This window comes from Lytechinus variegatus, chromosome 9 (genome assembly GCF_018143015.1).
Source record: "Lytechinus variegatus isolate NC3 chromosome 9, Lvar_3.0, whole genome shotgun sequence".
NCBI classification, from domain to species: Eukaryota; Metazoa; Echinodermata; class Echinoidea; order Temnopleuroida; family Toxopneustidae; genus Lytechinus; species Lytechinus variegatus.
In genome coordinates, this window is record NC_054748.1 from 22,853,351 (window position 1) to 22,880,543 (window position 27,193).

Consider the following 27,193-nt stretch of genomic DNA (forward strand, 5'->3'; position numbering starts at 1 on the left):
GGGAAATTTTTACATGGATTCGTGACAGCGTTGGATGATTCCAGGTTCAGTGTTAATTCAAATGTTGGTGTTGGAAGCACAGTCCACATGTGATCAGTCACCCTAAATCCAATCAAGTAATCAGCCAAAATAGTAATTTGGTTTCCAAAAGCAAAATTCAAAAATAATAGCTAATCTGAAAGAGCATTTCTTCCTCTTCACACTGTAAAAAATTGTAATTGTTATGCTGAATAAAAGAAAAGACAAGAGTTTCTTTGGCACCCTTCTTTTGACTGCTAGAAAGTTTCGGGGCCTTGGGTCGAGTCACCGAGTCTTTGGGAGGTTTTCTCCAGCGGGCCTCGTAACTTGGAAGTACTGGCCTCAACTGCATCCCTAGTGCTCAGCTGGGTCCCGTAACACAAAGGTTAGCATTTGATCGTACAATTGATTTTCATGATGGATTGTACATTGCAGTCAATGCAATCAATCATAGAAAAATGTTCTACGATCATTGCTAAGCTTTGTGTTACGGGCCCCAGATAACATACTGGTTTAACACCGACACCTAAAGGGCAACATTGAGCTTGAAATACCACATTTCGGAAATAAAAAAACATGTTTTTTTTTAAAAGCAATGATGAGATGGGCCTTGAGTGTTCCACTGGTATGAAGCTCATTTGGTACATTTCAGCAGCCAAGTCACATGATCTCAATATGGGATGCTGATTGGTTGATTCCTATCATAAGAAGCTGACGCCAATGCCAAACTGTAATCCCTGACAGATACTGCATAAAAGGAATGAAACAAAAAAAGAATTCAAAACAATATAGAAACTGATAAATACTGTATATTGCATAAAAGGAATGAAAAAAAAAAATTCAAAACAATATAGAAACTGATAAATACTATAGATTTCACAAATTTCATTGCAACAAACAGGATATCCCAATTTAGGCACCAATTGAAATTTTGTCCACACTCCTAAATGAGGCCATCCCTGACATTTTGAAAGTTTAAAGAGATATTAAATCTAGTAGAAGAAGCGATGGTGTTTTGGGTATTTTAGTGCATTGTCACCTGGAATGAAATTGAGTAAATAATATGATCATGTATTACTAATTTTTAATACATTCATCACTTACTACAGCAAATCAAGAATGGGCAACTTCTTGGTTCACCAGTTATTCCACTTAAATTAAAGTACTTTTAAAGTATGAAAATCAATAAAAAAATCAAAGATTGCTGCAAATTTTGAGGAGCAGAAACAAATAAATCTTACTTGTCTGTTGGCTGAATGGCCTGGGGTATTTTGACCTCATAATTTGATATTAGCATTCATATTGACTCCTGATATATGCATATTTAATAATTTTTGTAAGTATGAAAATCATTAGAAAAATCAAAGATTGTTGCCATTTTTGAGGGGCAGAAACAAATCAATCTTACTTGTCGGTTGGTTGAGCAGCCTTGGGAAGGCAGTAGTTGAGCTCAAATCTGGCGATGGACCCGATTCGTAGGACTAGCCCGGCTCCGTAGCTCCACCTGAAGTCCTGTCTTAGTCTCTGTAGATGGTCCTCCCAGGCAAAAATATTATCTGTCATTAAAGAAAGATTGATTGACATCATTCATTCATTCGGGTGATGATAATAATAAAAATAGAAATAATGATGATGAAGATAATAATAACATAATAATTGGCTTGTATATAGTGTAATGAAACATAAATGCCAGGTGAGTGTTTCATTAAGCTGTTAGTAATTTATGAAGGACTTTACACATGAATGGTGACCTATTCTTGAGGTATGTGAAATATTCCTGTGTACTTGACTTACCACCTAAGAACATGTTCCAGTTGTGCGTAACTTTACCAACAGCTTTATGAAACATCCACCAGTTGTGATAACGCATTCCAACAAGAGTCCCCAAGACTCAATTGCTAGGCATACTACATAGGCTTTCGCATCTTACCGAGTACCCTATTCAACACCTGGGTGGAGAGTGGCAAAGTGTGGATTGACACCTTGCCAAAGGACGCTAGCAAAGCTGCAACCTAATCAAGAGCACATTTTCAAAGAGATAGCACAGGACAACTCCTACACTGAACTTGAGAAATCGGTATTTGCATTGATCCATCAGTATTGTTCTCATGACCAATTACTGCTTGGTAGCTCAGTGCCAGGCCGAGGTGGGATTCCAACACAAGATTCTCTGATTACCAGGCAAGAGTTACACCATGTCGCTTCCACAAATACAGAATATGAAAGATACTTACTTGTATCTAATGTCGTAAGGTTGCCTGCATTGACGAAGAAATGAGTCCGGAAGACATCCCCAAACCCACCCCGCCCTGCCTTGACGAACGGTAGAGGGGTGTAGAGATGAAGGGCCCCCGCCCACAAGGCTTCCCCGCCCTGGTAGTCACCTTAAACATAGACAAAATAAAATCATTGTAAATTCAAGAACATTAGTGGATGAAGGGTACAGGGGTGTAAAGATGAAGGGCTCCCGCCCAGAAGGCTTCCCCGCCCTGGTAGTCACCTTAAACATAAACAAAGTAAAATCAGTGTAAATTCAAGAATACTAGCAAACAAAAAGTAGAGGAGAACAGATGAAGGCTTCTCTGTCTAGAAGGCCTTCCCGGCCTTGGTAGTTGCCAAAAAATTCAATGGCCACTCGACTTTGGTAAAATTGGTATGTTAGGTCATACTTTACGATAATTCATATTGACCCTATATCTAAAGTGTTAAACGGGCTTTAAAATATTATCAAAGTAGCACAGAAAATTGTTAATGACCATCCAGCAACAAAAAATATTCTAAATATGTTTTAAAAAATGAATGAAAATTGTTCAGACCTTGTGTGTGGGGTCCGAGTCCGTTGATGTTGAAACCTCGAACATTTGTAGGACCTCCCAGGAAGAAGCGATCGTTGAGACGTACTTCCGTATCCGAGATGCCTTTCATGACACCACCTTGCAGACTACCAGATAGCACCTATCAACCGAGAAAAATATGATTAAAGTTGTTTATTATTAAACCCAACGTTGGAATTGGATAGGTCATGTCCTCAGAATGACCATCATTGTTACACTGCTCTAACATGGAATCCAGGAGGAAAACGGAAAAGGGGTAGACCAAAAACAACATGGAGGAGAACTGTAGAGAGAAATACCTACGGATGGAAGAGTTGGAATGAGGCCAGGGGTTGTGCTAGAGACCGCCAAAAAAGGAAAGAAAGCGTAGAGGCCTTATGTGCCACAAGGCACGAATAAGGATAGTAATAGGAGTATTATCGCAAGCAATAAACGATGCAATATAATCTTTTGACCCCTAGATGGCCTTGACCTTATCATCTTCAAGAGCACACGTGTGGTATTATCCAAAGATCATTTGTACCAAGTATGAACAAAATTAATGCAGATCTAAAGAAATGAGAGCAAGTTGAACAAAATTTGAAAAAAAGGATGGACATGACCTCATATCATTTGACCTTTTAACCCCTAGATGACCTTTCATCTCATCATTCTCATGAGAACTCATGTGGTATTACTCAAGGATCATATGTACCAAGTATGAACATAATTGATGCAAAAATAAAGAAAGAGCAGGTTGAACCAAACCTGTAATATTTTCGAACAGACCAAAGGAACGATAGGAAAAGTAATTTCTCTGTCTCTGCCGTGCTTCGTTTTGGCAGGCGAGGCAAACAAGTGGAGAATATGCTTTATGCCTTCTAAAATACATGCGCACAAGCTGTGCTTATTGTGACATCACCCTGACAATTACTTTGTGTCAATGACAGTGGAAAAATAAGAAAAATATTGGTGATGATTCGAGGAAATCCATCAAATGTGTAGAGCGTTATGAATTTTCAAAGTTTTTAATTTGTGATGTCATCATATGTACGCAACTTCCAAATATATCATGCAATATCAATTCCATAAATTTAAATTGTTTAATGGAATGCAAATACAAATATTTTTTCTTATAGAAGGGGAATGATATGAGATGTGTCCGATGTCTTGAGACAGGCTTCAACACACCTTTACAAAATGGCTACTGTACTTACACAGTTCCAGAACAGGGATTTGTTGACTTGAAACTGAAATTGTTCTTTCCAGAACTTGACGTCGCCTCCAGTATATCCCGCTACCTCCTGGCTGAGCTTCAAGAGATATCCCTCTGACGGGTAAATCCTCTCATCTCTTGTGTCTCTTGTGAGTGTGTGCTGTACACAGATACAAATAAGAGAGGGTACCAGTCTTTAATGCAAACAAGTGGAATGCCTCTGGCCGTCTCACCTGCATCACGCGGTTCAATATAGCAGCAGTGCTGACTTTGAAAACTACTCTAACTCGCACAAGATGTTCAGTGATACATGGTTACTCTTACGTCCACTTTTTATGAACTAGACCAATAAACTTACAGAGATATGATGGTTATTCAACAAAAAACCCCAACATGGCCAAAGTTCATTGACCTTACATGACCTTTGACCTTGATCATGTGACCTGAAACTCGCGCAGGATGTTCAGTGATACTTGATTACTCTTATGTCCAAGTTTCATGAATCAGATCCATAAACTTTCAAAGTTATGATGGTAATTCAACAGATACACCCAATTCGGCCAAAGTTCATTGACCTTTGACCTTGGTCATGTGACCTGAAATGTGCACAGGATGTTCAGTGATACTTGATTACTCTAATGTCCAAGTTTCAAAAGTCAGATCAATAAACTTGCAAAGTTATGATGGTAATTCACCAAATACCCCCATTCGGGGGTAAACACTAAACACTGATTTCATGAGAAAGTCTGTAAAACAAGGCTTAATTGTCAGTATATCATCGAGGATCTAGTACTGGTACAGTTACATTAACTGAAGTTTGTGAAATCTTGAAATCTACGCTGAAAAATTTTCACACCGAAGATCCCCAACACAGATTAGCGCACGTGGGACAATGTATAATTATTGCTTAGAGCAATACCCGAATCCTGTGCTTATTTGCTGATTTCTCAGCAATTACATAATTTCTTCCAGAATCCTTTGGCACATGCGTTTTACTCATACAAAAACAGACACTTTGGTGGTCATTTCATTGGATTCTGTACGAACTCATTTTGATATCATTACCAAAACTAGCATTTACCTTTAAGATTTTGATGTTGATTCCCCCAACATGGTCTAAGTTCATTGACCCTAAATGAACTTTGACCTTGGTCATGTGACATTAAACTCTAATAGGATGTTCAGTAATACTTGCTTAACCTTATGGCCAAGTTTTATGAACTAGGTCCATATACTTTCTAATTTATGATGTAATTTCAAAAACTTAACCTCAGATTAAGATTTGATGTTGACTCCGCCGCCGTCGGAAAAGCGGCGCCTATAGTCTCACTCTGTTATGCAGGTGAGACAAAAACTGATTCACAAGAAAGTATGCAAAATTTAGATTCATTTTCACTTTATCATTGCAGATCTAGATCTAGTGCAACTACATAAACTGCACTCATTGTGAAATCTGAGCTGAAAAATGATGCAACAGTAGATCACCAACACAGAAAAGCATATGTGGGACAATGCATTAATTTCTATTGTTTGGAAATATACTATACATTTGACAGGGGCCGCGGAACGGTTTTCAAAGTTGGGGGGGGGGGGCTGACCATGCATAAAATCACATTTCTATGGTCATTTTTACGTTTTTGTACACGGTTTTTGAAAAAAGTGGGGGGGGGGTCTGAAGCCCCCCCCCCCCCGTTTCCGCACCCCGTTTGACTCAAGCCGCATGCTCATTATGTTAATTTGTCGGCAATTGCAGTTTCTTTCAGAATAATTTGGCAAAAAATGCCAATGAACACTTGGGTGGTCATTTTATTGGATTCTGCTTGAAATTACTTTGAAATCGTTTGAAATTGTTTGTCCTTCACCTATACTCTTACTTTACCTCATTATTTTAATGCAATCTATGCTTTTTTGTTAAGATTTTTTTATTCATGTGTTAATTTTAGGATTGGTAATTTTTAATAAATATCATACACAATTTTCATTAACGGAATTAATTTGATTTTTAGAATTTATAATGAAACTTACTTTCCTCCTCAAAATGTTTTTATGTATATAATGGTATCATGCTATCATTATCTGTATACTGTCTTTTTACTTGAAATGTAATATGTTGGACAATTATCGTATTTGTAAGCATGCTAAAATTTGTGCCATTTGGCTGCCATGTATGCAATTGAACTCATCAAATGAATACCATTATTGAATTGAATACCACAACTCGCATTTATTTTTGACATGCAATTGTTTAAGAAATGATCCATCTTTCATGAAATGCTCCCCCGATGTACGAATACTTACCTTGAGAGATGATTTTAAAGAGTGGCCGGACTGTTCTCTGGTTGCAAAGGATGCGGTTCTCGTCAAGCAAGACAACTCTCTCCACACCCCCTCCCACTGCAGCTCAGACATACCTAAAACATGAGGAAACTATGAGGAAAAAGGGGAAAAACAAAATTCAGAGTCAATTTATTTCCACGTAACAGTTACAAATTCAATTTCAGAAGAAGAGGAGGGGGAAGGAGGAAATGGGAAAAGAAAACTCAGACATATCTAAAAAGAAATTATGAGGAAAAGGGGAAATATAGAATTCCAGAGATGAACACTGAAGCCAGAGATGCCAACCTCTTGACACAAAAAATCAGACTGAATATCCTAAAAAATCATATTTTTTAGTGAAAAATCAGATTTTCACGAAAACTCAACATGACCAGTGCAAGCCTTGAATTAAGCAAGGCTTTAAAAAAAATTGCCCCCGGCTCGCGGGCTTTTTACAGGAACCGGGGGCAATTTTCTGGAACCAGGGGCAATTAAAAAAAAAGAATATAACTGTGAACCACACTCCAAATTTGTTTATAGTAAGCGCAGCTCCTGAAATTTTTTAATTAGTAGTAAGTAATAGGCTTATTCAAACAACTAAGAAATCAGATTTAAATGTTTAAGTGTGTTTTGACACCCTCACTCCACATCCCCTTTACATGGGCTTATTTACTTTTCATCTTTAATGAACCACAAACAATGAACCCCCCCCAAAAAAATCTAAATAAATGAATAAAATAAACATATAAAAAAGAGAGAATTCAGATCAAATAATAAATTTAGAAAAAAAAATTTTAAGGTTTTTTTTTCATGGTTAGAATCACGGTTGTGGGTGAGTGTTTGTGTATGATTGTGACTGTGAGGTGCACTTAGATTGCATATAAATTATGTTAAAGAAATGAAGAAATTAAATCAATATCTAACTTAGTCTATTCAAATTCCAGCACATAGCCACAGGCTACATGTGATTTTTTAAATGTACATGTATTGTAGGTTCATGTACCTTAAGTTTTTCACAAGTTATTTGAAAACGCAGATCTTCACAGAAAATGCCTTTCATTCAGGGAGAGTCTAAATTCTGTGAAAATGTATTCATTAATAACTTGAATATTCATCACAATGAAGGAATCATGAAGTTTTTTGACAGTTTTCAAAAATTAACATGAAATCTGAAACAGAAAATCACCATCACTTAGGCCATTACTGATAGAAGTCTCACCCAGAGCTCTGGCAGAGAACGTGAGCTCAAACTGGCTAGCTAACAGCATATGAGTACCACACTCAAGTGCATGGCGTCCTCCTATTTTTTTTTTTAGATGGAGCCTTGTTTGTAATTTATTGTCTGATATTTACCCCTCACCAAGAAAGAAATTAAAAAGCTATAATTCACAACTATTGATTTTGGATTAATAAGGCTCCGTTTTGACAGGCAAAGTCGGCGACTGTGAGGATAAAAGACTCAAACATCCTATGTGCTGCGAACGGGGATTTATCTCCTGTGCAATTCAAATTACTATTTCACAGAATTTTGATATCCCGACTGGAAATGTGTGCATTAGAAATTGCACATGGTGAAGTAGGGAACACTGTTACCGCTACTGGAAGCATGCACATACTTGTATTACAGGGAAAAAAAAGACGGACGTAGCTCACTTTTTATGGTACTGAAAAAGACGCACTTGGCAATTTGAAACTGTGCTTATACATAGCACACATATATGGGACAAAAACAGGACAATCACAGAAAGTCTGGAAATCGTATTTTTGATGGCCAAACTCGTACTGTCGTATTTTACTTGTTTTATCGTACTAAATACGATAAAATCGTACTGGTTGGCATCTCTGTGAAGCCACTGTGGGAGACCCCTCCTTCACCCGAGACTCAAACTGAAGCAGAAGTCGCATACCAGAGCAACACTGAAGCCACTGAGGGAGACCCTCCTTTCACCCGAGACTAAAACTGAAGCAGAAGTCGCATACCAGAGCAACACTAAAGCCACTGAGGGAGACCCTCCTTCCCCCATGACTCAAACTGAAGCAGAAGTCGCATACCAGAGCAACACTAAAGCCACTGAGGGAGACCCTCCTTCCCCCGTGACACAAACTGAAGCAGAAGTTGCATACCAGAACAACACTAAAGCCACTGAGGGAGACCCTCCTTCCCCCGTGACTCAAACTGAAGCAGAAGTCGCATACCAGAGCAACACTAAAGCCACTGAGGGAGACCCTCCTTCCCCGTGACACAAACTGAAGCAGAAGTCGGTACCAGAGCAACACTGAAGCCACTAAGGGAGACCCTCCTTCCCCCGTGACTCAAACTGAAGCAGAAGTCGCATACCAGAGCAACACTAAAGCCACTGAGGGAGACCCTCCTTCCCCCGAGACTCAAACTGAAGCAGAAGTTGCATACCAGAACAACACTGAAGTCACAGTGGCTCAATTCAATTCCACTTTAAAATAAAATTACAAAATATAAAAGAAGAGAAGGAGGAGGGGAAGAAAAAAGAAAAGGAGTAGGAGAAGGAAGAAGAAGAAAACAAAGAAGGTGAAGTTAAAGAAGTATAAGAAAATCAGGAAAAGAAAATTCAATCAATTCATTTCCACTTATAGCAAATAAAGAAGCAGGATGAAAAGGGGGAAAACAAAACAAAGAAATCAAATTTACCCAATTATTTTTTTTGTTGGAATTTTCATTCTCTTGCCTCTTACATCAAGTAAGTAATTAACAAGTCATATTACCATGGCCTTCCAAAAGACTTACAGTAAAATCTAGCGTGACACCTCGTCCTGTTTCGCGGTAAGAGCTGGGGGCATAATCAGCTGAAGACTTGAAGACTGAACCTCTTAACCTAATTCATAAGATAAACAACACAATTAAATAAAATCAGAAAAACTTCAGATGTTATTACACACTTTCTGTCAACCCTAAGAAATCTCTGCCTACCAATGCAAATTTGAATAAAAATCTTTCTTTGATCATTCCTTTTTGATGTGTGCCGTATACAAACTTGGTGAAAATGTATAGAAAATTAATAATTGTTGACAATTTGGCAAGCAGAAGTAGGTTTTTTTTTATAATAGTTAAAAAGCATGCAACAAGTATACAGTACTTAATATCAATGTTTAGAAGAGGTGCAAGTTATTAACCCCAGCTTTCAACTAATTGCCAACAAGGTGCCCTTTTTTCAAAGCATATTACTGATTCAAAGAAAAATGATCCAACTGAAGTTTGATATTTTGGTCATAAACCTACTCACCTTGAGTTAAATTTCTTTTTGTCTGAAACAGCAATTTTGTCATTTTCATTTCTTATTATGATTACTCTCTAAATTGGCAATGAGATGAAATTAACAAATGAATATATACAATGCAAATATGCCACTTTTCATAAACTTGAAATTTGTTAAATCCATACTTGATTTTTCAAAAAAGTAAATATTAAAAATCATAGGCAAATTGAGGAACAGGAACTGCTTAATACCGGTCTTCTAAAAGCTGTGTACCTCGAGGGTTAATGAGCTTATTTTGATGGTTTAAAGGACCTTACTGAAATGAGATTCAATATCAAAGAAAAGGTGAAGGAAAGCTGCTGGAAATGCTATATTGATTTGAATTGCCTGATTGTATCAACTTGCCTTAAATTGTGTGGGATACTATTCACAAGTTCCGGTGCTGCGGGCACAAACCCTCGTTCCCAAAAAACTTTTTCTGAACAACAGGTGCACTACATGTACATATGTCCTTCAGGAGTCATCCTAGATTTTGAACAAAGCAGCTCACTCCCAATGAATGGAGATTTAGGAGAACATTTCTATCCTAGCAGTATGATTCCATTCTAACGCTTTGTCACGCTGCTCTAGGTGGGTGTTTCATAAACTGTTGGTAAGTTTCGAGCGACTTTACAAACGACTGCTGATCCTTTCTTGAGGTATATTATACGCATCAAATTTTAATGGGTGCGGCTCGTAACTTACGAACAGATTTATGAAACATCCACCAGCTATGATAAAGCTTGCAATCTTGCAAGCGAAAGCTTAGCAAGAACAGATAAAGATTATGGATAATGGAAAAAAGTACATACATGTATTCTAATGTCTACACACCAAATGAATCTTTTAATTGAGCTTACCTCTTATCAAATTCTTCTCCAATGGGTTTCACCAGCATGACATTAAATCCTGAAGAATGCTTGGTCCCTCTGGAGTACTCAGCGACTAAACTCTCGGCTCGGCCAAACGTGTTAGGCATCTTGGCCCCAAGAACCTACAGAAATGTTGAAACTTACTTTGAAATCAATTCAAATAGTTTTCAGCAAATAGTGAAGATTGCAGATACATGCTTGAAGCCAAAGCCCTTCCAATCCTCCACTTTTAGGCAAAAAAAAATGTTTGTCTGCCATAACCTGACCTACCCCGGTCAAACCTGATTTTTACATTTTATCTAAATGTCATAAAAATTAAATGTGAAGAACAACCCTTATTTTCAATGTTTTGCCCATTTTTGTGTTTTTTCTACTTCTAAATTTAGGGACGCCAATTGGAATGGATCAGAGGGCCTCAAAATCATCTAGAATACAATATTTTGTACACAAAAATGCTAAAACTATGGCCTGAAAATAAACTGCCAGAGCCTGAATTCAGGCTTTTGCCTGACAACTGGCATCCCTGTAAATTGCACGGTAGCGTATCATCCATATGGAAGGAAAATAACAAAAGCAAAAAAATATAGCATTATCTTACCAGACTTCCTTCATTATTCCCCACTGCAGTATGTGCGCTACCTGTCAGTCTCCGTTTCTCTTTGACATTAAAGGTTACGTCTAAGCCATCGGCACCAGCTTCCTCTCCTATTCAGTTAAAAAAAATGCCAATAATATTAAAGGGGAATGAAACCTTTGGAACTAGTAGGCGTGTGTCGAAACAGAAAAATGAAAGAATAAGAACAAAGAAAGTTTGAGAAAACTCGGACAAATAATAAGTTATGAGCATTTGAATATTGCAATTACTAATGCTATATGGAGATCCTCCCATTGGCAATGCGACAAGGATGTGTGATGTCACATGTGAACAACTTTCCCTTTGATAGATTATAAAACACCCTCAAAATGTCAATTTTTGTTTTTATTTATTGTGGTATAAACTCTTTATCCATAATAAATAATATCATTTAAAAATCTGTATTACATGCCCTCCTATAGAAAGAACACATGATCTACTGATAGATGTGATAAAAGAGGCAATTTAAGTGAAATATATACCAAAGTAATGGGGAGAGTTGTTCCCGAGTGACATCACACATCTTTGTCGCATTGTCAATTTGAGGATCTCCATAGCATTAGTGATCACAATATTTAAATGCTCATAACTTTCTCATTATTGGTCTGATTTTTCTCAAATTTGTTTATCTGTTTCTTTGATTTTTCTGTTTTCACACAAGCTATCTTGTTCCAAAGGTTTCATTCTCCTTTAATGATATTTCACTTTACATTGCATTTAATATATCCAAACAACATCTGTAAGTGGTTTAAGGTTGAATAGTATTCCAGTCATCAGATCCTGGCTTGTCCGCACAGTGTATGCAGTTTGGACCAGGGGCCCATCTTACAAAGAGTTATACAGCTTTTGAAATGGCCCCCTCGGGTGCGTTTCATAAAGCTGTTTGTATAAAGTTAAGAGTGACTTACAGAACGACTGGTGACACTTGCATATGCGCTAAACCATTGCCATCAAACATTTTGGTGTATACCATTAACCACAAGAAAGGATCACCAGTCATTCTTAAAGTCCCTCTTATAAACTTACAAACTGGTTTATGAAACAGCCACCTGAGCCTTGTTGCATAAAAGTTACTGTTATGGTAACTACCATGGTAACCATGCTCATCAGCCAATCAAAATCAAGGATTCCATGCAAGATACCATTGGATAGCAAAGTTACCACAATGATCACATTCATGCAACGGAGCCCTGGCGGGCACCCCCTTCTTAGACATGCAACACAAGTGTTCCCGGAGCCGCGGTACTTCGAGAGATGTGTGAAAGAGGCCATCTACATCCGGGCGTTCAGACCTTCTCTCAACATAGATGCGGGGCGATACAAGCTTCCAAATGTCTACGACCCGATCATCGACCATTACGTCACTAAGGTCAAGTCGGGTCACATCGCTGGAGGTTACAGTTAGCAGCTGAAAATTTCGAGGTAACTCTTCGTTATTTTCTGTTTTTTGTGTTGTGAACCAAAGTTCAACAAAATCGTTATTGTTACCTTTGCTTGTATCAATGAAGACTCCTACTGACTTGAAGACACCGAGCCCTTCTAGTTTGACCTTAGCTTCTCCGGTCTTCTGGATGACCTCCTTGAAAGTCTTCGCCTGGAACACGTCTCTCATTTGACGGATGACCAGGTCATCTTTGGTTCGACCCAAGCCGTCGATGTGGACGTGCTCGACTTTGACCTGGAGTGCACAGAGCAGCCAAAAATTATAATTATCTTTTTTTTCTATGGGGGGGGGTTAATTTTCACAACCTTCTGCCTAAATCTGCAACATTGGATAACCTTCAACATTGTAGTGAATAGAGCCTTCATGGCTCTTTTTTTTTCCTTCAATTTTGAGGGTTCGTTTGATCATTTCAGGGGGTGAAATCGCCCCCATTTTTTCCCCTGACACAGAGATTGAAATTTAATAAATTCACCTGTCTTACAGATTAAGTTTTCTGCAAATATTTTGACATGAGGATGGTAGAAAAGTTAAGAAAGTATTCACTACTCTAAACTGTCATTCAGTCTAATGCGAAGATGGTCATACATGCACTTCAGAGTTACATGTACCCCATGGGCAATGTTGGTAAAATGACCTTTCATTTCTTTCATTATGATAGGCAGATTTCAAAGCAAGATATTATGTAAACAAGCCATACATAGCAGGATGCAGAAATTGCATAGACCAGGTGACTAGAATAGCACACCAATGAACACTCTAAGAAAGAATTTGTTGCATTCCTAATTTGAATGCATTAGCATGTTGTTAAAACATGTACATGTACAATGTTTTTTTGTGAATCTAATGGAAAATCCCAATTCAAGAGAATATACATGTATGAATAATCAAGAAATCAGAGTTGGTGTTTAGCTCATTGAACGTTAAACCACCTCACTTTGGTACGAATCATCGGACGGCTGGCAAAAGTAAAAAAAAAGAAAAATTGGTTTTTGGTTTTCAGTGCTGTATATTTGGTGTAATTGCCTACCATGATGTAAATCACGGGACGATTTACTAAACAAGTGGAATGCCTCTGGCCGTCTCACCTGCATCACGCAGTTCAATATAGCAGCAGTGCTCACTTTGAATACTACTCTAACTCGCACAAGATGTTCAGTGATACATGGTTACTCTTATGTCCACTTTTTATGAACTAGACCAATAAACTTACAGAGATATGATGGTTATTCAACAAAAAACCCCAACATGGCCAAAGTTCAATGACCTTACATGACCTTTGACCTTGATCATGTGACCTGAAACTCGAACAGGATATTCAGTGATACCTGATTACTCTTATGTACAAGTTTCATGAATCAGATCCATAAACTTTCAAAGTTATGATGGTAATTCAACAGATACACCCAATTCGGCCAAAGTTCATTGACCTTTGACCTTGTTCATGTGACCTGAAACGCGCACAGGATGTTCAGTGATACTTGATTACTCTAATGTCTAAGTTTAATGAACTAGACCAATAAACTTTCAAAGTTATGATGGTAATTCAACAGATACCCCCGATTCGGCAAAAGTTCATTGACCCTAAATGACCTTTGACCTTAATCATGAAACCTGAAACTTGCACAAAATTTTCAGTGATGCTTGATTACTATTGTGTCCAAGTTTCATGAATCAGATCCATAAACTTTCAAAGTTATGATGGGAATTCAACAGATATCCCCAATTCGGCCAAAGTTCATTGACCCTAAATGACCTTTGACCTTGGTCTTGTGACGTGAAACTCATGTAGGATGTTCAGTGATACTTGATTAACCTAATGTCCAAGTTTCATGAATTAGGTCCATATATTTTCTAAGTTATGATGACATTTCAAAAACTTAACCTCAGGTTAAGATTTCGATGTTGATTCCTCCAACATGGTCTAAGTTCATTGACCCTAAATGACCTTTGACCTTGGTCATGTGACATGAAACTCTAATAGGATGTTCAGTAATACTTGATTAACCTTATGGCCAAGTTTTATTAACTAGGTCCATATACTTTCTAAGTTATGACGTCATTTCAAAAACTTAACCTCAGGTTAAGATTTGATGTTGACGCCGCCGCCGCCGTCGCCGCCGCCGCCGCCACCGCCGCCGCCGCCGCCGTCGGAAAAGCGGCGCCTATAGTCTCACTTTGCTTCGCAGGTGAGACAAAAACTATTTTCCAGGGCTCATGAACACATTAACGCCCTTCTGCCAGTCGCGCACAAAATGACCCTCTTCTCATTATACGCAGAAAGGAGCTCCAAACTGGCTTGTTCATTCTTTCGGCCTAAATATTATTCTCAAAATTTGTGATTATTTTCTACTTTCCAAATTACCCGAAATTGCAGACATTAGCTTATGTGCACATTTTGAAATATGACCTTGCAATAAAAAGGAAAGAAAGGTTCAAAATTATAGGTTTTCAAGATTAATGATATTTTTACATTCAAATCTGCATTACTCTCTAAATAAAAAAAAATATCTGTGGTTCAAATGGTCATTTCTGATTAACCACTCAAATTTTACAAAGAAAGTTATAATAAAATGCAACCAAAATTGTTACAGCATCATGCCGCGAAACATTAATGAATATATCAATAAGGCGTGAATTTTACTCGTCACTTTTTTCTTATTCATTTGACACTATGAAAAATAACTGAAATTAAATACAAATTACAATTGTACATAAAGATCTTACTGGATTATTTCCATCAAAGACATGCCGGTGTACAGTGGTATCTTCCTCTTCAAGCGTAGGCCTCTCATCTGATGTAATTTCCTTTCAAGCAAAATAGAAAATTTTCATGTTAGATACATGTATCATTAACGATTTTTAGTCACTTTAACATTTTGAAAACTATCAAAATTTGCCCCTTAATCTTTACTGCAATATTTTTTTCTTTTACCTGTCACAAAATATGTTGACCAACAATGCAACAATGTTCTATCATGTGACATGTCTATACACGTAGACTACCTATTTTTTATTGCTATATTCAATTCTAACATCCATCTTCATATTTCTTTAAATCCTGTAACACATCGCTGGCATATTCACATTTGACTTTGTGCCAATCAACTCATCTCCCATCCGAATCAATTTCATTTGAGATGGCAGATGACTGGATTGGCAATGCCAATGCCTGGCTGGGTAAGGGATTGGGAGTCATGCGCTCTAGACTATGCTAGCTTTGGGGAAGAGAGCTTCCACACATCAAGCCTTGGGTCCAATCTGGACAAACGCCGTCGCGATGCCAGCACATTTCTTCAGTTAATCTGTGTGCTGGGTAGTGAGCACTGATTCGGATTAGCGGTAGTGAGCACTCTAGGCTACATGCCTATTAATGTTGACCTGATAATGACCTTTGACCTTAATAATATGCAGGTCCCTCAAGTCCATCTACCATCCAAGTTTGGTTGAAAAGTGACTTACGGTTGCGGAGTTAGGTGTCATAAGAGTCTTGCATGCAAACTTTAACGTTGACCTGAAAATGACCTTTGACCTCACCATGTGACCTCCGACTGGAGCGTAATATGCAGGTCCCCCAAGTCCATCTTCCATCCAAGTTTGGTTGAAAAGTGACTTACGGTTGCGGAGTTAGGTGTCATAAAAGAGTCTTGCATGTAAACTTTAACGTTGACCTGAAAATGACCTGAAAAGGGCCACTTCCATTCACGAGTGGATACCATGCGCGACCATGGGGTCTCAAAAAGCACCCTAAACACGTAATTTCCATATTCTGAATATGCACCCCTTAACAAGTATTGGGGTGTGAAACCCTACCCTTAACAAGTATTGGAAACAAAACGATACTCTTGGCAAATATTCCCTGAAATGAACCCCTAAACAAGTACAGGAATGTTTTATTGTTACGGGTCCTTCGGTCGTCGGCTTTACCTTATTTGGTTTAGTACGACCCCACCTTCTACACCTCGCGCAAATTGGACTCTAAACACGAAGTGTTGGGGCAAAAAGGACATCCTTTATAAAACATTTTAATTTTGTTTTATCATCCCCGCAAATTCGACCCTAAACACGTAATTGCCCTAGCGAAATAGATACCTTTTTTCATTATTTTTGTGTTTTTGACACCCTTATCACGTTACGTACGTAACGTGCCCTATCGTGAAAAAGACATCCTTTTTACGTGTTTTTTTGGTCGCGCATGGTATCCACTCCTCAATGTAAGTGGCCCCCCCGGGGATTGCAGCTAATACAGTTTTTTTTTTTCATACTGAAAACAAGCTAAAAATGTTTAATGTTTATATTCATATTCATCAAAGGATGTAATAACTAATAATTATTTATAATCACGTAATAAATTTTAGTATTTGTGAAATCATAATTTTTATCAATAAATTGTTCTTCAAACGGCATTGCTAATCGGAAGTACATCATACATAAGCGGTTCAAGGGTCGACGCTATTGTATTTGCGTTGTTTACATGTGGATCGAGGGGTCTACGCGGCATCAGTTAGGTAGGAAACCTTAATTTTTTTTACATTTTTTTAAACTTCCTACGCATTAGGCATAGGAAGGTGTAAATATCAATAAAATTCATAAACTTTGCATGATTTTTGTCTTCAAAGATGGATTTCCTTGGGAAATCCATCTTTGTTTTGGTCAGTCTCTTATGTGTCTATGGGAAGAGTGTCAAGACGTCAATGATGAAGAAGTATATGTCAGGATTTTAAAAGTCATCATCATTGCATCCACAAGACTAAGTTTATTGTAGGAGTAAGGATGGACACGGAGTGAAATAAATTAACCCTTTGAACCCTGAATTATTTGGGGCGGTCGTGACATACACCCTGAATTATTTGCACATAAATGACTTCTCGACCACATTCATACAATCCCCCATGATTCGAGACCCAACGGCACCTTCCCCCCGCTAGTACCCGGCCCGAGCCTGCTGAAGTTGTTTGGCTTCTCGTAGACCTAGTCTACAATCAGAAATATCAAATTTAGTGTCTGTTTTGGGCTCAAAATCACTGTTTTCACCAAAGTGAGATATACCAATTGCTTCCCCATAGTATTAATGTGACTCGCCGCGTATTACTGCACCTACGACACGAGCAATTACAAAAAAGTGGCATATTTTGGCCATTTTTGAAGCTAAATCCTTCCGAAATCATTGCCGACATTGACTGAAATTATCGACTAAATATTCCTACACGTACTAGAAAGATGACGTCATTTTAGAAGATCACCTGACATTTAGAATCCATGCTTTTGAAGTCACATGGCTGTAGGCTGGTATTCCGGCCTATCGGGTATTTGCATGTTTTCTGGCAGGCTGGTATTCCGGCCTATCGGGTTCAAAGGGTTAAGGGTGAAGAGTAAGAGGAATGACTTCCTTATGTCCCCTCCACTAATTTAAAAAATACTTCTCCAAACCCCCCTTCTTTCTTTCTTCTTTTTTCTTACTTCCGTTGGAAACTTGGATTTGAACCTCTCGCTGCAGAACGAAGCATCTCCAGTCTGTCGCCTTACTCACTGAGCTAGCAGTTGTTGAAAGCCATGGCCATGGGTTTTATAACGGTTATTATGACTAGTCTACTCTCCAAGAGTATTGGGTATTTATTTTTCTAACTAAATAAACCGATGCCATTGGGAATTACACTCACTCAAATTTTTGACGGAATAATATAGGAATAACGCATTCTGCTGAGTTGTTTAGCGAGTATGCAGTGCACGAGAGGTTTCTTCTGAGCATGCGCACTCCACACGAGCCAGAGGCGAGTGTGGAGTGTGCATGCCAAGAAACCTCGAGTGCACTGCATATCGCTGAACAACGACGGGAAAATGCGTTATTCCTTTTATGCGATGGCTATTAAAATAATTTCGAACGCAATTAAGCACCTTATATGAGAAAGAAAAAATGAAATAGATCTAAATCAAATATCAAATTTGGGTGCATGCGCCAAAACCTTGGGTTAGACAATTTGGGTGCGCGAAAATCCCACGGGCGTACAGGGATAGACACTTTTCGCGAATGATCACGGGGTACACTTTGACCAATCAGCAAGCTGCAAATTATTTAGCAATCTTATAAAGCCATATTTTGGTATGTATCCAACTTTTCCTTCTTAAATCTTAAAACAAGTTAGATATATGTTAGATAATTCTTGATAAACCTTCTCCATATTTTTTTTTCCAATTTTAGTGGAGGGGACATATTTAAGTCTTGCAGTGTAAAAAGAAGTTAAGCCATTTTTCTTAGTTTCTTGTTATATTTTTTTTCTTTTAATTTTTACAATAAACTTTGTTTTGATCCCACCTTTTTCACTTGGAATATCGAGTTCACCGTCCCGAAGTTCGGATAGGTGGAGCGAAGTGTAGCGGTAGTGAAGTGCACTCCTAGTACCAGTGAGGTCCAAAAATTTACATGTATGGACCTCATAGGCGACATTACCCAAAATATGGGTTAGACAATGCAGTTCTGATTTCAAACCCAAGACTTTGGTAAATGTACGCCTTAATACAAATTGGAGTTATGCGATATGACTTCCATTTGGTGGGAAGACATTTAATACTTTAGAAAATTAGTTGAAATTAAAATGGATTATTATTAAACTTACATTTCAGGCCCTTTTTGTTGATTTTCGGTGAGCGTTCCACACAGCTGCGACGAGTGATCAACTCCGAAGTGATACACGAACTGGTCAGCTGATCGGTCAGGTGATCGGTAGATTATCTTTTTGTCAGACGTTCATAACTTATGTTAAGCGTATCAATCTTCAGTATCTTGATTTCACAGTATCTTTATTCAGATAAAAGTCATTATTGATTGGAATCAGTGGCGGATCGGGGGGGGGGTGGGAGGGGGTAGGGGGAGCATTTCTGCCCGATCCCCCTATTGAGATTTATAGTAAATATTTTGGAATTAAATACGTTGTTCATACTAGTTATGTGACCCCTCCCTTATGATGATCACAGCATTATTTGTAATGGGGATATTTCGTTCATATTCTTGTCTCTTCTTTCTCTTTTTAGCCTTTTTTCTTTGCTTGTTAAAACCTTTTTTCCTTTTTTTTTGGGGGGGTTGCCAAATTTTACGTGGGTCAAAATTACCTTCATTTTTTTAGTGACAATCTTTTTTTTCATTTGTCCAATTCTACGCGAGACAAAATTACCTTCCGATCATTATTATAGTTAAAAACTTTTTTATTTATATATATTTTTTGGGGGGGTTGCCAAATATCACGTGGACAAAAAGACTTTCCCTTTTCTAGTTATTTATTTATTTTTTTTTGGGGGGGCGGCTTGCCAAAATCACGCGAACGTTTTTCAGCTTTTACTGTTTTATTCGACTTATAATCGAATATTAAATGGGGCTCACCACAGTTTTTTAAAGTCAATTCATAAAAATATTCCTCCTCGGGATTTGAGCTTTCTTTCATGAAATATCAATCTTTTTCATGATTACCAAAAATACTTAAAATGTCCAATTTTTTTATCGGTGTAGGCCTATAAAGCTTTAGCTCATGCGTTGCGCCTGCCATATTTTGATGTTGAGATACAACTTTATTTTTGTCGCAATCGAATGATTCGATTGCGTCTCTCTATCAGTTTTGAATATTCATGTATAAAAAATATCAGCTCGTGCTTTTTGCTCGTAATATTTTGATTAGTAACTTCTTCTCTTATATAATCGAGTTTGATAGATAGATAACTAGAGAGAGTTGGGGGGGGGGGGTCCCTCAGCTACTTGTCCTTGCTTATTCCCAATTTGTTATTATGCTCGTGTTGTGAGTGCTTTGTGTTTTCTTATTTTTTTCTTTTTCAACCTTTTTATTGTCTCGGAGCTTCCCTCTATTTCTTTACACTATGATGTAGTCCTTTTTACTTCATTGTTTCAATTCTTTTTTTTTCTCATTTCAATGAAAACATCATTATTAAACTGACGTAGAAGACTTTATTACGAAATTTTGACATTGCCAAGAAATACATGATGATTTTTATGGTACATTTAGTATATCATTAGATAACTTCATACTTGTTTCAAAAAGAAAAAAGTGGGTCGTTACGGACCATTAAAAATGGGAAATTTGGGCATTTTATATTTAGGATAGAGCAACTGCTCATTTAGACGTCACAAATCAAGCATTCTAAATTCTATTAACTCCATTTTTTTGTCAAATAACACCTTCACCGATATTTTGAAATGATTTTTCTCATATTTTCATCATCTTTTTATCAGGGTGAAATTCCCCTTTAATTTACAAAACAGATTCGCAACAATATCAAGAGTAGTGGGAGGCAAGGGCGGAAATCTAAGGTAGGGGACCAGGGGCTGGAAAACAGGCAAAAAAAACAACAAAAACAAACAAAAAAAAACAAAAAAAGAAGGTTTATCACCTCCCAAAAGAAGGTCGTCTCGTCCAAAATACATGTTTTATTTCGATTTAAATGATGTAGGCCTATTTCTTTCCATCATATATAAAAGAACAAAAAAGTTGGGGGACATTTGATAATGTGCCCCCTACTATTTTGGGTTAGGGGGAAGTGTCCCCCTGGGATTTGCGCCCATGTGAGTGGGGGTGTTTCTCCTTTCGGAATCATTATGGAACAGTGTGGATAGTCGCTGTGATTTCGATCTCATAGGTCTATAAGAAAAATAGAACAGAAGAACGCCTTGACCACAGGCCAAAATGCTTAACAATTTTTCCGCGGCATTAGCGACTCTCGTAAGGGGCGCTCCATTTATAAATAAAGTTGCATGTATAGCTGTCTATGGCGACAAAATTTATCGCAGAATTGTAGCCAGAAGCGTGGGAAATTGCCAGAAAATTCAAGAAAAGAACGGTGAGTACCGATTTAACAGTAATCATGGTAATTATCAGTAGAGGCGCTGGTCAGAAAATTGGGATCGTCCCAGGCCCACTCTAGGCGACACCGCAATACTTACCCGTGTTAAGAAACTGGGACTCCACTCACGCGCATTTGGGCCGCCCTAGCTTAGAACTAAGCTTTCTTTCCGTAAAAAAAAATTATTCTTATGATTAAATAAATATTAATTAATACATGAATACTGTTAAATCGGTACTCACCGGTTCTCTTCTTGAATTTTCTGCCAATTTCCCACGCTGCTGGCTGCAATTCCGCGGTAAATTTCGTCGCCATAGAGAGCTGTTCATGCAACGTTATTTATAAATGGAGCGCCCTTTACGAGAGTTGTTAATGCCGCGGAGAAATCGTTAGGCATTTTGGCCTGTGTTCAAGGCGTAGCTGTTCTATTTTTTTTTATAAAATTATGTGTGAGATCGAAATCTCAGCGAGTAAACACTCTTCCAATATGGAAGAGTGTATACTCGCTGTGATATGATCCCGATAGGGAGGCGCAACACCCCCACCCACATGGGCGCAAACCCCAGGGCCGGGGGACATGTCCCCTCACCCAAAATAGTAGGGGGCACATTATGAAATGTCCCCCTACTATTTTTGGTCATGTCGTTCAAATCATATTTTGGAAGAGACGATCTTACTTTTGGCATGCCCCCTTTTTTTTGCTTGTTTGCTTGTCAAATTTCTTTTGGTCAAGATGACCTTCTTTAGAGGGTGATAAACCTTCTTTTTTTGTTTGTTTTTTGCTTGTCAAATTTTCCAGCCCCTGGTCCCCCTACCTTTGGGGAGAGATTTCCGCCCTTGCAAGTAGACATATACTCTTGATATTGTTTGCGAATCTGCACGGGCGTCGATCGAGGGCTGGGGATGAGGAAAAGCGGTGAGACGAGAAAAAAAAATAGAACTTAGAAGGGGAAAGGCGACAGAAAAAAAGTGAACGAAAGAAAAATTAATGGAAAATAAAAGGGAAGAGTAAATAGGGAGAAATGTGATGGGTAAAATAAATTATGGGAAAAGAGGACAGAAAAAAAGTGAACGAAAGAAAAATTAATGGAAAATAAAAGGGAGGAGAAAATAGGAGAAATGTGATGGGTAAACAAAATTATGGGGAAAGATTCTGGACGCACTATTCATGTTTTATCATGAAAAGGATAAGTTATTTATCCGCGAGCAGACACTTTTTGATATTGTGATCTGAAACTGGATAATGATTTAAATAGAGAACAATCTGCGTATCTGAATTAACGTGTGTTTTAGATTTCGACCTAGAATTTGGGTATTCTAAGTAACTTTCTTATCATGAAAATCAATAAAGAGAGCGCAAAGCGCGAGCTAAAAATATATGATATAACAAAGGGTGAATTTAAGCTCTGTAATGCAAACACTTTGTGGGAAAATTGTGAATTGTGATGGATCACAGTTAAAAAAGAGCTGATGTATTTTATTTTTATTACTTTGAGTTTTTACATAGGACCGGAACATGCTATGAGGGCATTATGTCATCATATGAAATTGATGACCATCTTCCTATTTCTCTCGCATGGGAGCGCGAAATGTGTTAATTTTATGGCCTGAAAACTGGACATTTAAAGCACTTTGTAATTATGCATAAGAGGCATTATATATCTATCAATGCGAGCAGAAATCGCGAGTCGAAGTTTTTGATAAACTGTCATCAAATTAGTTTGATTTAGAATTAATATTGGGATATACATAACCGACTAATCCAAATGCTATAGCGTGCGGCGCTAGCTGATACGTTTTAACAATCTGACCTGAATAGGGAACTTTTTGAGAACTTTATGGAATACAGGAAAATAATACGTACCTGAAAATTCAAATTTTGCGAGCGCGCAGCGCAAGCAGAAAATGATAATGTTCAGATGATATCACAGACATTTTTACAGAGCACTTTTTAAAAATCAATTTGTAAATGAAACAAAATAATGAAAGTTCAATTTCCCAGCTGAAATATGTTTTGTATAATGACTTCAAAGTTTGATTTTTCAAGCTCCATATTGAGCAAGATATGCAAATACCCTAAAAGACAATAAGGCGCGAAGCGCGAGCGAAAATTTTTTATCCTAACAAATAGATTTAAAAAAAATTATTTTCAGAGTCTTCCCCTAATGTTATTTCATTTAATCATGTTCCTCCTCTTATGTTTGCCTTTCTTCTTTTTTCCTCTCTTTTCCCTTCCTTTTCTTTTTTCCTTTCTTTTTTTTTTCTTTTTTTGCTCCGCCAATAGGGGGGCCCGGGCCCCTCGGCCCCCTGGATCCGCCTATGTTAGCGGTTGTAGGTATAAATCGCGCTCTAACGCTCTAAAACTGTGTTCTTTATCAAAAAGCTGTCTTTCATATTCATTTTGTTCGCAAAAGAATATAAAGTTAATTTCAATCATTGTATATAGTTATCCTGTTTATGATAAAAATACTTAGAAATTGGGTTAGGTTAGGGTTATCAAATTATCAGGGCAGAAAATATATATTTTTTTCTCATTTTGCGCGTCGAGCTGGCACTATTTGATCTGTGTTATTATGTTTTTGATGACATTCATTGTATTCACAACAATAATTATTAAACATTGCGCACGCGCCGTGCGCCGCATGAATTATGTAGATCAGGTGAATAACTTACCGCTACACACGAGCAGTTGCTCTATATATTCTATGTAATATAATATATAGAGCAACTGCCCATTTTTAATGGTCCATAATATACCCACTTTCTTCTTTTTTTGGAACGAGTATGAATTTATCTACTGATATACTGAATGTACAATAAAAGTCATTATCATGTATTTCTTGGCATTTCATTTACTTTTTTTACCATAATTATATCACACAGCTGTTCGCATAGGCCTACGCCGTCACAAATAACAAAACAAAATCTCACTTTTTTTCTTTTTTGGTGGGGGATAGATTTTCCATACGCATACGTACAATTTTTCAAATTATTTTTTTCTGCTATTTTCATAATAAACTTTAAATGATTTCGCCTTTGCACTATTATTTTTTTAAAGACAAAATTACATCATCATCATATCATCGTCACCAACTTCATTCTCATCTTTATCACCACTACCACCATCATTATTATCATCATCATCATCATCATCACCGCCACCATCACCACCACTATCATCTTCACCAAGATAAATCCTGCTTTTTTTCCTTCCTATTTTCCTCTTTTTAGAGGGCACACCACCACGCCCCCTTACTGGATATCCGCCTCTAACGTTTGTTGTTGTATATAAGTTGGCGGATGCCTCATGAAATGAAATAATATAAAATAAGGAAAGGGAAACTAATTAGAAAAAGGACTGAGGAGAAGAAAAAAGAAAGCCAAACAAACAAGAAAAAACAATATCAAAATTTTGTTGTAAAGTCTTCTACGTCAGTTTAATAATTATGTTTTCAATGAAATGAGAACATAAAAAAATGAAACAAGTAAGATGGGCTATACATCGTAGCAAAGAAATAGAGGGAAGCTCCGAGACAATAAAAAGGGTGAGAAAAAGAAAAGACTTTGAAATACTCACAACACGAGCATAATAAAAAAAATTGGAATAAGCAAGGACAAGTAGCTGAGGGACACCCCCCCCCTCTCTCTCTAGTTATTTATGTATCAAACTCGCATACACAAGAATTTCTTACTAATCAAAATATTGCGAGCAAAAAGCACGAGCTGACATTTTTTTAAATATTCAAAACTGATAGAGAGACACATTTTTAAACAATTCATGAATCATAATAATTATACAACTAGCTTACCAATCGAATCATTCGATTGCGACAAATGATCTGAGAATTAATGCTTTTAGGAATTCATTAAATTAAAGCAAAGTATCTCAACATTAAAATAATTAAGGCGGGCGCAAGGTATCAGCTACTACACCGATAATTTTTTTTTTGACATTTGAAGTATTTTCGGTAATCATGAAAAAGATCGGATATTTCATGAAAGCTCAAATCCCGAAGAGCGGAATATTTTTATTAATTGACTTTTTAAAAAAATGTTCTAAGCCCCATTTAATATTTGATTATAAGTCGATGCATTAAAAGCTGAAAAAATAAAGTATTTTGTGTTCCTCTATCATAATTGTCTTTCTCTTTAACCCTGGTTCTTTTTTTCTGGGGGGAAGCATTTTGGTTAAAAAAAGAGAAAAAAGATAATTGCTGGCTTGTGGACGCCCGGTGTGGACGGTGGTAGGGACACCCCCCCCCCCCGTAGTTACGCCAATATGGGACCAAATGATCCTAAATGTCCGAGGCGAAACTTGTGCAATCAAACGTTATTTCTGAATAAATTAAAGCTTGCGCTGTTCAACTTCAATCTCTTTCAGCTAAATTTGCGATGAACGCTGCGTTATGAAATATATAATTATCAACATCTGGCGAAAAGAATAACCGACCGATCACCTGACGAGAACGCGTATACGTGATCTGCATATCAGGTCCGATCGAGAGTCAGAAGTGAAGGACAACTGCCAAGAAAATCAGGAAAAAGTCGTCAAAATGTAAGTTCCCCTTCATTTCTTTCAATTTTTTGTTACTTATTGAAGCATTAATGTATCATTAAAGCAAAATTTCAACAAAAGCCTCAAATTTAGCTAGTACTTTTGTTGAAATTACAATAAATTTAGATCCACATAAATCTCTAACCCAATTTTAGCACTGATGTCGCCTATGAGGTCCATACATGTAATGTTTGGACCTCATTGGTACTAGGAGTGCCCAGGCCCAGTTTACAGCGACTGTCTCAGTTTATAAGGATTTCTTCACACAAGAAATCTAGGAATGTTCATTCACCTGTCAAGTGCCGACACCAATCAAGTGTGCTAGTCAATGTAAACATATCACGTTTCATAACAAGATTATTGGAAGACGGTAAGTCATGAAAAATAGGTGAACTGGGGGGAACTGAGGTCACTGAATCTATTTTTAGCTCTCTCAATTTCCGTAATTGCTGTCTTTGTCCCGTAGGGGGAAGTGAAAAAAACGTCCCCATAAACAAGGACAGTCTCAATTTATCAAGACATAATTTGTCTTGGTTTATCATGAGGATATCCTTGTTTTCTGGGACAATCCCAATTTTTGGACCAGCGCCTCTACTGATTATTATGTATTTAGGCCTAGTAACATTTATTGAATTATAAGAATATATAATTTTTACGGAAACAAAGATTAGTTCTAAGCTAGGGCGGCCCAAATGCGCGTGAGTGGAGTCCCAGTTTCTTAACACGGGTAAGTATTGCGGTGTCGCCTAGGCTAGAGTGGTGAAGTGGCCAGTCATGGCAGTGGAGCCTGCACGAACTTCGCCCGAGCCGATCCGAGTGCGATAGATTACACTAGGCTTACATCGTTATCAACGAGTGGGACACTGTAAGATTATTTGGGAAGTTAAGACTGGATTTGTGTAGCTGTAATTCCTGTTCATTTTTAACCAAACCAAGTCAGATAATAAGAAACAAAGTGTCATAATCAAGACATTACACAGGAATAAACGAGAAGATTATACCTTTGCATGAATTTGACCCATTTTATGTCAATGCGGTTGCAACTTCAGCTCGCTTGCGACGGTGAAAAATTAGAATCTCTCAAGACTTTTGCAATTTATTATTACAGAAGGGTTTTGTTTACCCGGCCCAGACCAGCACTGTTTTTCTGGGGGGGGGGGGGGGGATGGGAAGGTAATTAAGGGGAGGGGACCATAATTTTTCAGGGGGAGAGAC

General features: G+C 37.7%; 1 protein-coding gene across 1 annotated transcript; it reads right to left on the reverse strand.

The window, feature by feature from the left end:
• Window positions 1-444: 444 nt before the first annotated feature.
• Window positions 445-27,065, reverse strand: LOC121421432 (sorting and assembly machinery component 50 homolog B-like). Its single transcript, XM_041616124.1, has 12 exons — window positions 26,980-27,065; window positions 15,307-15,387; window positions 12,627-12,816; window positions 11,103-11,209; window positions 10,493-10,626; window positions 9,125-9,212; window positions 6,346-6,474; window positions 4,049-4,207; window positions 2,835-2,973; window positions 2,253-2,402; window positions 1,427-1,574; window positions 445-765 (listed from the first exon to the last, which is right to left on the reverse strand). Exons 1-12 carry the CDS (start codon window positions 26,998-27,000, stop codon window positions 720-722), a joined length of 1,392 nt encoding a protein of 463 aa, XP_041472058.1. The 5' UTR covers window positions 27,001-27,065; the 3' UTR covers window positions 445-719.
• Window positions 27,066-27,193: the final 128 nt, after the last annotated feature.

What these genes read in the sequence shown, in the direction of transcription:
- LOC121421432 (XM_041616124.1), bottom strand. Translation starts at nt 27,000, where the DNA reads ATGGGTCAAATTCATGCAAAG. An exon ending in TGGGTCAAATTCATGCAAAG is followed by an intron (nt 15,388 to 26,979) that starts GTATAATCTTCT and finishes TTTGCTTGAAAG; the next exon opens with GAAATTACATCAGATGAGAG. An exon ending in GTGTCACGCTAGATTTTACT is followed by an intron (nt 6,475 to 9,124) that starts GTAAGTCTTTTG and finishes TTTTCCTCATAG; the next exon opens with TTTCCTCATGTTTTAGGTAT.